This window comes from Papio anubis, chromosome 17, assembly GCF_008728515.1.
Source record: "Papio anubis isolate 15944 chromosome 17, Panubis1.0, whole genome shotgun sequence".
Taxonomy (NCBI): Eukaryota; Metazoa; Chordata; class Mammalia; order Primates; family Cercopithecidae; genus Papio; species Papio anubis.
In genome coordinates, this window is record NC_044992.1 from 68,953,051 (window position 1) to 68,966,012 (window position 12,962).

Here is a 12,962-nt window from a genome sequence, read left to right on the forward strand (position 1 = left end):
TAGTAGAGACAGGGTTTTACCATGTTGGCCAGGCTGGTCTTGAACTCCTGACCTCAGGTGATCCGCCTGTCTTGGCCTCCCAAACTGCTGGGATTACAGGTGTGATCCACCACGCCCGCCCTTTAGTAGGTTTTGGTTGTCTTTTTTTTTTTTTTTTTTTTTTTGAGACAGGGTCTCACTCTGTCATCCAGGCTGGAGTGCAGTGGTGTGATCATGGCTCACTGCAGCCTTGACCTCCTGGCCTCAAGTGATCCTCTCACCTCAGCCTCTCGAGTAGCTGGGATTACAGGCATATGCCACCACCCTGGCTAATTTTTATATTATTTAGTGGAGTCGGAGTTTTGCCATGTTGCCCAGGTTGGTTTTGAACTCCTGGGCTCAACAGTCCACCCACCTTGGCCTCCCAAAGTGTTGGGGTTACAGGCGTGAACCACCACGCCTTGGCCTAGTAGGTTTTCTAGAAGCACCTGAGGCCTTGTGAAGGCATGGTGTCATGGAGTAGAGGACATTCAACTCTGTTCCCAGGGAGCCCAAACACACCCCCTGCAGCCAATCTCAACAGTCATGACATGGCCAGGATGATGTGGGGAGGGGGTGGTGTGAACTGTGTGGGAGGCCAGCCCCCCTGGGAAGGGGGCTGGAGTGGGCTTGGCTTTGAGGAGGATTCACAAGAAGAGGAGGAGGAGGCGGTGGCATGCTCGTTTGGGGGCATGGCCTGAGCCAGGGTGGGCACCTCTTCGTTTAGGTGTCACCTTCTTGACATTCCAGCTGGGACATGGTTTCCTTGGGGAAGATGGACACCTCCAGAATGGGACATCTTCTGTTCTCACTGTTCTCCTAGCACACAGTTGTATTCTCTCGCAGTTCTGGAGGCTGTGAGATCTCCTGGCTGTTATCTAGAACAAACCCACCTTTGAGCAGCGCCGCCCTGATGGTGGGGTGGTCCCTGCGGGGGGAACAGCCCCTGCTCTCTCAGAGCTTACTTAGAGCTAGTGGGCATGGGGGTGGTGCTAGATGGAACACCCAGATAGATCATAGACCTGGACAGTAAGCACAGAGGCCAGCCAGTGGGGACGGAGGGACCCATCCATGAAAAGACACCAAGCATTGAAAGAGATGAGAGGACGGCTGGGGACCGGCACACATGTACATTTTGCGCAGATGGCCAAGGTGGTGAGGCGCCAGCCACGCAGACAACTGGAGGAAGGAGGAGTGCCTTGGGGGAGGGGCCGGCTCTGGTTCTAGAATGATCCGCTTGTGCGTGTTGGTCTGGCTGGAATAAATCACTGCATCCGCACTGTAGACTCAATTGTAAGCTCACACCAGGGAGGGCTTTGCTTTGGTGCAGGGTCCTGAATCATGAGTCGGCCGCTGGGGGGTGTCTCCAAGGGGACTCCCCAAGGAGGGATTCAACGGATCTCCCAGAGAAGGTCGTTTGTTTTCTTGGGTTGGACCTGGGACAAGGCCTTCTCTTGTCTAGTTTCTGTTCTCCAACTTGGCCACACAGAAGGATGTTGAGGACACCTGGAAGCCGGCCTCTGCTCTACAATGCCCATAAGACAGTGGCACACCATGTGGGGACAGTTTGTACAGTGCTCAGGAGGCAGGGGGCAGATCAGAGGACCGTGGGAGGCCCTGGGAACCACACGAGGACCCAGGCATTAAGCTTTGCACTTTCTGGCATCAGCCCAATGTACAGTCTGGCTCTGTGTCTACCCCATGCCTCACTTTCCCCATCTGTATGGGGGGTAATAATATCCTTTACAGCCCAGGTTTAAGCGGGTGTAGATGTAATGAGCTAGGTAAGCCCATCTTATGACATTCAGTTCTGGGCATTGAACTCTGGGCTTTCTGGCTGGTAGAAGTGGACATTCAATCTTCCCTTGGAGCCCTGGGGCTTCTGCAGAATCTGAACAGAGCCAGCAGTTTGCATGCAGTGGCAGAGGGGTGGAGTGGCACCGTGGTGGGAGCCCATACCTGGCACACCCCTGATCCTGGGGCTCAGGATCCTGCTGCCCTGCAGGCATGTGATCAGTCAGAGGTCATGGCTGGACCCACAAGCGAATACAGCCTGTGGATTTGATTTTGTTTGGCCCTGTGGTGTTTTATTTTATTTTTAGTTTTAGTTTTTGGAGACAAGAGTCTCACTCTCTCGCTCAGGCCGAGTGCAGTGACATGATCTCAGCTTTGCAACCTCTGCCTCCTGGGTTCAAGCGATTCTTCTGCCTCAGCCTCCCGAGCAGCTGGGACTATAGATGAGCGTCACCGTGCCCAGTTAATTTTTTATTTTTAGTAAAGTGGGGTTTCACCATGTCAGCCAGGCTGCTTGGTGTTTTAAAAAGGGCTTGTTTTGTTTTATGCCAGCGTTTAAGGATCAGGAGATATCATATAAAGATCCAGATTTCTACTCTCTTGAGAAGTGAACAGCTCTGGCCACGCCAGGCCCATATCCTCTAGGGCAGTGATGGAGCTGAGACAGGGCCTGGGACAACTGAGAGTTCCCTGGAGTCCACGCGGCTCCTTGCCCAGCTTCTGGTGGAGGCTGAGCTTAGTGACCCAGGATTTTGTCTGTGTCCACCAAGAAGGAGAGGTGCCCATGGCTTAGAGAGGACGCCCACAGGAGTGCCTTGCCCAGGAAGCTGGCAGCTGAAGCAGCCAGGATTAGGGGGTTGGGCTTCCTCTTCCCCTCCCCAGTGCCAGAGTGCATTTGGAGGAAGAGAGACAGGTGAGGGGAAGGCACTGAAATGGTCCTGGAGAGCTATTGTTAGGGGCTGGGGACCAGCTGTCATCCCTTTTCCTGTGGGCAGGGGAGGCAGTGGTGGGATCCCATGAGACCCGGACTCTGGCCTGGTGAGGCAGGGAGTGCCTGAGGAAGGCACTGTGGGTCTCCAGGGGGGCTTTGCTGGGGGAGCTGTGCTGGGAGCCTGGCCTAGGGAAGGAGCTGATGAATGTGCCTGCCATGTGGGCCCCTCCCTGCTCTGGCCCTAATAACCAGGAGCAGCTGGCTCTCATTTGGAGTGCGGTTGTGGGGACTGTGGAGGTGGCAACTTCCCAGGTACCATCCCCACTGCCTCCGAGGGAGCAGACTCTGGTGCCTCCAAGAGGCAGGATGGCTGCAGGGTGGGAGCTGGGTGGTTGGCATCACTGCATGGGTTTGAAGTATTGGATGGGAAGATGCAGGAGAGGCTGATGACTGAGAAAGTTGGTTCCTGTGGACTAAGCTGGGGGAGCCGGACAACCAAGTGGTTAGAACCTTGGGCTCTGGTATCAGCCTGATGTACAGTCTGGCTTTGGTCTACCCCGTGCCTCACTTTCCCCATCTGTACTGGGGGTATTGGTATTCTTTACGTCCCAGGGTTGAGCGGCTGTAGATGTGATGAGCGCGGTAAGCCCGGCGCCTCGCCAGCACTGAAAGCTCCAGTGTCCGCTCTTGGTGTCTTTGATGGGGTTTTCTCCTCACTGTGGTTCTGATTGGTTACAGTTGTGGTCACTTATTGTTGGAGGTGTGTCCCCCACTGTGGCTGGTGGTAGAGGTGTTTGCTGCTGGTGTCTGGGTGTGTGCCTTGGCTGGAGGTGAGGAGGGATAAAAACAGCTGCGACAAGAAGGAAATCAAGGCCGGGCGTGGTGGCTCACGCCTGTAATCCCAGCACTTTGGGAGGCTGAGGTGGGTGGATCACTTGAGGTCAGGAGGCTGAGACCAGACTGACCAACATGGTGAAACCCCGTCTCTACTAAAAGTACAAAAATTAGCCAGGCATGGTGGCCCGTGCCTATAATCCCAGCTACTGGGGAGGCTGAGGTAGGAGAATTGCTTGAACCCAGGAGGTGCCATTGCACTCCAGCCAGGGCAACCGATCAAGACTCCATCTCAAAAAAAAAAAAAAAAAAGGAAATAAAAGTCTTCTCTGGAACTAGAACGTTCCTGTGTAGACGTAGCTGGAGGGGGAGGCTGTGTGGTTTGCACCGTGGCCATGGCCAGACATGATGGGCAGCGTCTTCCTGCTCCAGCCTGCATCTCTGCCCCAGAACTCATGACAGGTCTCCTAGGATGGGGCTGTCCCTTTCGCTTGCTGTGGGTGTCTTAGGATGAGGCTGTCCCTTCTGCTTGCTGAGATGTGAAGGACAGGAAGAGCCCCGGGGCCCTCAGCGCAGCATTGCCTGCCTTCCTCTGCTGCTCCTTAGCAGGAAACATGCTGGAGTGTTCCTGAGCCGTCCACTCACCAATTGTACTCCCTCTCTTTATTTTTCAGCCTTGAAGAGATCTTTTGAGGTCGAGGAGGTTGAGACACCCAACTCCACCCCACCCCGGAGGGTCCAGACTCCCCTACTCCGAGCCACTGTGGCCAGCTCCACCCAGAAATTCCAGGACCTGGGCGTGAAGAACTCAGAGCCCTCGGCCCGCCATGTGGACTCCCTAAGCCAGCGCTCCCCCAAGGCATCCCTGCGGAGGGTGGAGCTCTCGGGCCCCAAGGCGGCTGAGCCGGTGTCCCGGCGCACCGAGCTGTCCATTGACATCTCATCCAAGCAGGTGGAGAACGCCGGGGCCATCGGGCCGTCCCGATTTGGGCTCAAGAGGGCTGAGGTGTTGGGCCACAAGACGCCAGAGCCGGCTCCTCGGAGGACGGAGATCACCCTCGTCAAACCCCAGGAGTCAGCCCACCGGAGGATGGAGCCCCCCGCCTCCAAGATCCCCGAGGTGCCCACTGCCCCTGCCACCGACGCAGCCCCCAAGAGGGTGGAGATCCAGATGCCCAAGCCTGCTGAGGCGCTCGCCGCCCCCAGCCCAGCCCAGACCCTGGAGAATTCAGAGCCCGCCCCCGTGTCTCAGTTGCAGAGCAGGCTGGAGCCCAAGCCCCAGGCCCCTGTGGCTGAGGCTGCACCCCGGAGCCAGGAGGGTGAGTCGCAGAGCACTGGGTCTTGGATGCGGTGGTGATGGGGACCTGGTTGCTGGCTTTGCCACAGAATCTTGGAGGAAGAAGCTGGATATGGGTGGGGGATGCTACCCTGGAGACCCAGAAAGAATGGAATGCATGGGGGTGGGAGTCTGCAAGCTCAGGAGAGGTGGCTATGGCTCTCTCTGCCTGATGGGAACATGCCAGGATGCTCCAAGTGGGACTTGAGTGAGAGTTTGGAAAGATTCTCTGGGTTTCAAGAGCCTCCTTTATTGGTCACCATGGGCCTTGGTAGGACCTCTGTCTGCTGTGTGTCCCTGGAGGGCCTGGGAGACTTGGAGAATGAGGAGCCATGCAGGAACCAGGGCAGGCTCATGCAGGGGTGTGGGACAGGGTGGGGTTGAGACCCCTGGAAGGGCTGTCACATTCCGGTGACTCCTGCTTGAGGAATTGCAGGCTGCCTGGATGTGCCCAGCAGAGTCCGAGGGCTTGGGGAAGGGAGGAGGGACGTATGCCTCCCGAGGCTTGCATCGGAGCTCATGACCTGCTCCTCCTCCCCCAGGAGGGATGGTTGTGGCAGAGGGAGGGGAACATGAGGAGCATCTTAGTCTGCAGGACAAAACTCTCAGGGCACTGGGAAGGGGTTCCTGGACCAGGGGACTCTGTGATAGCTGCACACAGTTTTATTTGGGGGTGCCCTTCTGGTGAGAGGAGAGAGGCCATGGGGCTCCAGCAGTGTCCTGGGAGGGCTCAAGCCCAGAGCTGTGCTGACGTGGAGCTTACGGGCAGGGGATTGGTGCCAGTCCTGTGGGACGCAGGGCCTGTTCGGAACTGCCAGGCTGTGGGACATAGTTGGCTCTCTTCTCAGAAGCGTGCCCCCTGGCCCCAGCAGGGATCGTGGCTCCATGGGGCTATGTTAAGGTGCCAGCTGGGTTAGAAGCCCCTCTAGAGCCGGGTCCGATTCTGGGCACAGGATCCGAACTCAGTATACTATGTTCAGTAAGCCTTCTTAGGGTTGGACGAACAGTACAGTCTGGGTTTTTGATTTACCTTTTTCTTCTTATTTCTAATTGTGAAATACACAACATACAATGTGCAGTTTTAGCCACTTTGCAGTGTACGTTTCGTGGCATTCAGCACATTCACAGTGTTTTGCAGTTGCCACCGCTGTCCATCTCCGGGACCCTTTTCATCCTCCCTGAATGAGCTTTGTCCCCGTTAGACAAGCTCACCATGCCCCTCCCTCAGCTGCTGGCAGCCACCATTCTATTTTCTGTCTTTATTGTGAACTTATTTGACCACTCTAGGAACCTTGTGTGAGTGGAAAAATACAATAATGGCCCATTTTGTGTCTGGCTCATTTCACTCAGCATGACGTCCTGAAGGTTCATCCGTCATGCTGTAGTATGGGGCAGAATTTCCTTCCTTTTAAAGGCTAAATAATATTCTGTTGTGTGATGCACCTGTGTTGTGTAGCTGTTCCTCCATCGGTGGACCCTTGTGTTGCTTCCACATCTCTCTAAGTCCCTACTTTCCATCTTCTTTGACTTTTTTGACACAAGGTCTTTCTCTGTCCTCCAGGCTGGAGTGCAGTGGTGTGATCACTGCTCACTGCAACCTCTGCCTCCTGGGCTCAAGTGATCCCCCAACCTCAGCCTCCCAAGTACCTAGGACCACAGGTTGCACGCCACCATGCCTGGCTAAATTTTAAAATTTTTTGTAGAGACAGGTTTTCACTAAGTTGCCCAGGCTGGTCTCAAACTCCTGGGTTCAAATGAGCCTCCTGCCTCGGCCTCCCAAAGTGCTGGGATTATAGGCATGAGCCATCCAACCCCTTTTTGGTTTTTCTTTTTGAATGAGAGTTCTCAAGTGGTCAGTGGGCTTGGGGGCTAGGAGGACGTGGGGCCTGGAGAGGGTGTGGGTCGGGGGGAGACCAGTGCTCCTCATGCTTTCACGGGCATGTGGAGCACACATTGGTCTCGGCAGGTCTGAGGCCTGGGACTCTGCATTTCCTACAGAGGGGGCATCGGAACACACTGAGTAGCCAGAGGCTAGTGGGCCTTGGAATGTCCTTTCCAGCCCTCAGTGTGAGAGTCTGTGTTCCCTCTCCCATCTCTCTTAAGCTTGACTCTGCCCCAGCCGCCCAGACTCAGTGACAGTGGCTGCCAGTGGCATGGTGTCAGGCCAAAGGGACGGGCAGTTTGCAGAGTGGCAGGAGGCTGTTTCCTCCCCAGCCTTCTGTTGGTGCAGGACCTTTGTTTGACGTGCCGGATACACCCACCTCCTGGGTTGATGTGTTCACACTCAGCTGAGTCAAACAGGATGTGGCTGGGGAGGCGGTTGTCACTGGGCCGTCTAAATCTTGGTGACGGCTGGTGCTGGATGCACAGAGACATGGTCCTGGCTCTGGGAGACGGGTTGGGGGATGTCCATGGGGATGTACAAGGGCAGACACAGCTCAGCCCCTAAATTGTGCCAGAGACTGCACTGGGAGCCAGACCCAGGGACACATCCTGCAGGCTCTGCTTTCTGGAGCTCACTGAGCCGTGAGCAGGATGGCTGGGACACAAGGAGTGCCCAGGGAGCTTCCCCAGCAGTGGAAGTGCAATGTCATCAGGCCAGGAAGGGGAGAGAAAGGCAGGCCACGTGGAGGCAGCAGCGTTCAGAGCTGGCAGGAGCCTGGTGCTCTGTGGGGAACGGTGGCTTTCAACATGGAATAGGATGCACGTGTTGGAGCCGGGGCATGAGAGAAAACCATCAGTATCCCAGACCCGGCCACCCCCGGATGGGGACCTGTGCAGGTGGGAGTCCAGCCCGCGTGGAGAGGTCTGTGGGCTGGGCTGACGGTCCTGAGGGCCTAAGCAAGTCCGGGTGGAGGAAAGGCAGGGAGAGATGAGGGCAAGGCCTTCCCCATGGAGGGGTACTCTTGAAATCCAATGAGAGTGGCTTCTTGGGGGACCCAGGCCTGAGCCCCACTAGCTCTTCCTCTGAGGCACCACCTGCTTGCTTCTCCGTTCTTCCTCTCTGTGTCACAACCGTTCTGGACACACATCCAGTTCTCTCCAACTCGGCTTCCTGCCCATCTTTCCTGCAGGTCCAGCAGGCCCATCCCCTTCTGCCCCTCCATGTGGGCTGGGCTGGGAGCTCCCTGAGCCCCCATATGCACAGCTCTGACCAATCTCCATGGCCCCTCTGAACCCTGAGCACCAGGGATCCAGCTGGCACCATAGGGAAAGGGATCAGGGAGGGAGTTTCCGTGCCCTCTCAGCAGATGCCCAGCCCCTTGGCTTCTGCCTGCGGGAGGGCGTCTATGCTGTGGTTTGTCTCCACCCACAGGGCAGGGTCTCCTGGGGCCCAGCTGAATTGCTCCCAGACTGACTTCCCCAAAGCACAGCACTGCTGAGATCTCTTCCCATCCTGAGCCTTCCCTGCTCACTCACCGTAGGCCCCGCCATGGTTGATTCACTCTCCTGCTCAGCTCACACCTCTCTGCTTCCCAGCTTCTCCTGCTTTGGTCTTTCCTTGGTCTCCCACACCTTTCCTCACAACCCCTTTGCCCTGACCTCCTGAACCCTGACCTCTGCTTCTCTTTTTTTTTTTTTTTTTTTTTTTTGAGACGGAGTCTCATTCTATCGCCCGGGCTGGAGTGCAGTGGTGTGATCTCGGCTTACTGCAAGCTCCGCCTCCCAGGTTCAAGCGATTTTTCTGCCTCAGCCTCCCGAGTAGCTGGGACTATTAGCGCGGGCTACCACTCCTGGCTAACTTTTGTATTTTTAGTAGAGACAGAGTTTCACCATATTGGCCAGGCTGGTCTCAAACTCCTGACCTTGTGACCTACCTGCCTCGGCTTCCCAGGACTCCCAAAGTGCTGGGATTACAGGTGTGAACCACCGTGCCCAGTCTGTCTTGGTTTTTTACAAAGAATCCTGTAAGAGGCCGGGTGCAGTGGTTCATGCCTGTAAATCCAGCACTTTGGGAGGCCGAGGCAGGCAGATTGCTTGAGCCCAGGAGTTTGGGACCAGCCTGGGCAACATAGAGAAACCCCGTCTTTACAAAAAAATACAAAAACTTAGCCAGGCGCGGTAGCACGCGCTTGTAGTCCCAGCTACCCAGGAGGCTGAGGTGGATCACCTAAGCACGGGAGGCTGAGGCTGCAGTGAACTGAGATTGTGCCACTGCACTCCAGCTTAGGGACAGTGTGAGACCCTGTCTCAAAAAAAAAAAAAAGAAATCCCGTAAGATACCAAGTAAGTGACTTGGACATAATAGGTATGCCGTGAAATTATGCTGAAGGAGTGAGCCACTGGTGGTGAGATGGGGGATGGCTTTTTTTGTGGTTCTTGCAGAGATGTAGTGACCCCCTTGGGACATCCCTAGGGACCAAGTAGAAACTTTCCTGGTCAACTTTACCCCCAGGGCACCTGGTGTCTCCTCTGGAGGTCGTGCTGGAGGGCTCAGTGGGTGGGTGTCAGCTTCAGTGTGGGGGTTCTGGAAGGGGTCAGCATTTCAGGAAGGAGTGTCGGCACCTAGATGGTTGAAGGGGAGGGAGAGGAAGAGAGGAGCTGCAGAGGGCAGAGGCCTCCCTGCCTGCTTCTCCGCCCCAGGGCCTGGTGAGGTCTGAGCTTTATGCTGGTGCGGTGGATTCTCGGTTTCTGAGGCTCTGGCCCTGCCCTTGAACTTGGCACCCTCCTTGCTGTCCTCCCACAGGACCCTCGTCCTTTGGGGTCATCCCTGGTCCTCTCAGGCTCTGGGTGGGGACGGCCTTGCCTCCTCTCCCGGATCCCTGCTCTTTCCCTGCCCCCCACATGGGTGCCTCTGGATGGGGCGAGGCTGGGCCGCAGCACCCAGGACTGAGACTGCAAGGGCTGGCCGCTGGCTCAGAGCCCCCCCATCAGAGTTACTCCCCTCTGGCTCCTCAGCCACACCAGCCAAGTTTCTCCAGAGCTGCCTTATAAGGCAGGTGCTCAGTGCTCGTCCGTGGGTCTGGTTCTCTGCCTTCTTGGGATACTCACTGGGGGCAAGAGGGAGGCCAGGCCCGGTGCCCAGCTCAGTTCTGGGCATGTCCCGGCTCTGCCCCATGAGCCATCTGGTTCTGAACCATCACTTCACCCCTCCCAGCCTCAATTTCTTGATTTGTCAAAGAGGCATCTGCAGAGGTGGCTGGGGGCTGAGCTCTCATGTATCCACCCACCCCAAGAACCAAGAAGGGAGTCCACGGTGGTGCTGGGGCCGCTGTGACCATGGGTGTAAAATTGGGGCGGGGTAGACATGGCAGCATGTCTCAGTAGTTTTCCTGTGACCCAGAGGGTCTGGAAATCTTTGTCGTGTGGGTGGAGCGTTGAGGGAGCTGGGAGTCAGGCCCCCGAAGCCGATGATGGTGGGCGTGGCTCTTCGCATACTTGGTCCGCACCAGGCCCTGTGTTCCGGGGACAGAACAGGGAGCAATCTCAGCTCAGACAGCAGGGCTGCCAGTACAGCATTGAGTATAGGGTTAATCAAAGCCCAGGGCTCCCTGGAACCACCCAACGCAGAGCATTGAAGAGGTGGCTTTGGGGAAAGTGGGGTCAGAGCTGAGCCTGAGTCGGGGGGGGGGAGGGTGGGCATCAGCCTGCAAGGGAGGAACACCTACTAGGCCCCAGAAGTTCCTGGTGGGGATGAGGGACTGTGAAATTGGGGAGACCGTGACTGCCGTGATTTAGGGAGGAAGGGCCCCCTAGACAGCCCGGCTCCTGGCCCCATGTTTACAGGACACCCCACATAGGCTCTGAGCCTGTCCCTGGACTGTGGACTCCCTGAGGCGGGGTCTACAGGTTCGTCCAGTACCAGGTGTAAGGCAGGGGGCCTTGGTAAGCGTCAAGGGACTCACTGGTGTCTGATGAAGCAGTGAGTTTGGATCGTGTCATGCCTGGGGTCCTGAGCCTGCAGGATTTTTCTGTGTGGGGCTGTGTGCTTCTGCTTCTGGAGGGGCGAAAGCCGGGTGTCCAGAAGGCACCGATATTCCTGCCGGGCTGCCTTACTCAGAAGGTCCCGCTGCTCCCACCTCCTCCCATTTTCCTGAGCTGCTTCCAGAGGGCACCCAGGTCCCCTTTTACTTTGGGATTGGGTCTCTTTCTCTTTCCCCTTCTAAGAACAAGTACCGTCCTTCTCCGAGCCTCTCAGACCTAGGTCTAGAGCAGGAAGTCCCCCATGTGCTGGGGGAACAGGAGGATCAATGGAGGAGGAGCGGCCAGGCCAGGTGTGTCTCCTTCATGGTGGGACGGGGTGGGGCCAGAGAACAGAGCCTGGCTGCAGGGCCCAGGAAGAGAACCCTTCCCCTGGTGGCCTGCTCAGCTGCCTGCCAAGTACCCTGCAGTGGTGAGAGGAAAGGAGGGCTGGTCTGGGAATGCAGCGGGTGCCGAGCAGCTGTGGAATACCTTAAATAGAGTGGGCAGCTGCGGGGAAGGGTGGGGCCAGGAGGCAGGCACTGGGGGTGGTGTCTCCACTCCGTCCCCTGTAGCTCTGTGGCCCTGACCACTCAGCCTGGCCCCAGGATGGAGCCCCAGCCCCCAGACACATGGCAGTGGGGGAGGCCTCCTCTCAGCACTTGTCCCAGGAAGCCAGAGCAGCTGCCAGAAGAGAGAGGAGCTGTGTCTGCACCCGCAGCCTCCCAGGCCTGGGACAGCTGCTGGGATTGAGGGTCTGCACAATGGCGAGCCTGTCCGGAGGGGCGCGCCCCGGCCAGACAGCCATGCTCTGTGCGGTGTGGACAGAGGGCACATTCAACCCTGCAGGAGTGCACTCAGACTCCCCGCCCGGGGCCCCGAAGTGTGGGCAGCCCCTAACCAGACCCTGGATTCCAGCAGACAGCCTGGGAGGATGCCGTGTGGTCCACCCTGACACACTGTGTCACCTGGGACCTCATGTCTGAGAGCTGCCGGGAGGCGCTTCCTCGGTTGGACTCCACTTCCTCTCTGGGGTTTTCTGTGGGTGCGATAAGTGACTCTCTCTCCTGCAGTCCAAGGGGGCTCCTGGGGGCTGGGCTGTAACTGACAGGCTAGAGTAGCCCATGGCCAGGGCTGAGCTTCCTTCCCGTTCTCTCCAAACACTGAGCCCAGGAAGGGGTTAAAGTGGAGATACTCTGAGGCATGGAGCTCCCCCAACCCTGTCCCCCCATCCCACTACTGGGTGTCCTCTGTGGAGCCCCGGGACTCTTAAGGAACCCAGAGTGGAGATTCCTGGTCTCATCCAGTGCAGGTGAGGGGGAAAGTGATTTGTCCACAGTCACGGGTCAAGCGCGATTCCGCTCCACCGCCGCAGTCTGAAACCTGGAACTGGAAATGGCCCTGGAGGTCACTGATTCCATCTCCCGCCTTCCAAAATGGCCCGCAGGGGTGACGATGCACATGCCTGTAATGCCTTGCCCACTTGTGTGTGGGGAAAAGGCAGAGGAGCGCCGGCTCTGCGCTCACACTGCCTGGGCTGCCGCCCCTGCCCTGCCTAGGGGCTTTCCTCTCTGGTCGTTTTCTCAGTGTGGAAGTGGGCACAATTCTTCCTGTGCAGCGTGGTGAGAGTGAACAGTGATAATTCGCAAGCAGGGCTGGAGCGCCTGGGGGATTGTGCTAAACAAGCATATAAACAAAAGCCGAACCCAACCCTGATTAAATCAGCAGGCAGGCCTTGTCTGAAGCCCCCGGGCAGCATCTCATACCATCCCTAGATTTCAGGCCGGTGGCGTTGCCCCGTGTCTCTCCCGCCCGCCCGCCCGCAAGCTGGTGTTTAGAAGCCCTTCTCTGTGTTCTGGCTCCCATTCTCCCTGTGACCTTTCCCTTTCTTCATCCTAAAAAGCAATGCACGACCGGGCGTGGGGACAGGTGCCTGTAGTCCCAGCTGCTTGGGAGGGAGGCTGAGGCAGGAGAATCGCCTAAACCCAGGAGGTGGAGGTTTCAGTGAGCTGAGATTGTGCTAGTGCAGTCCAGCCTGGGTGACGGAACAAGACTCCACTTGGAAAAAAAAAAAAACACAAAAAAACCAAAAAACAATGCCCAGTCATTCTTAGATAAAAAATGAAGATCACATGAAATTTCGAAAGG

General features: G+C 57.0%; 1 protein-coding gene across 6 annotated transcripts in view; it reads left to right on the forward strand.

The window, feature by feature from the left end:
* SEPTIN9 (septin 9) overlaps window positions 1-12,962 on the forward strand; it is a 211,500-nt gene that overhangs the window by 109,743 nt on the left and 88,795 nt on the right. For all 6 annotated transcript variants that reach the window (XM_003913501.3, XM_021928040.2, XM_031657809.1 and 3 more), the window contains one exon: window positions 4,252-4,896. In XM_003913501.3, coding sequence (XP_003913550.1) covers window positions 4,252-4,896 — 645 coding nt within the window. The remainder of the gene's footprint in view (window positions 1-4,251; window positions 4,897-12,962) is intronic.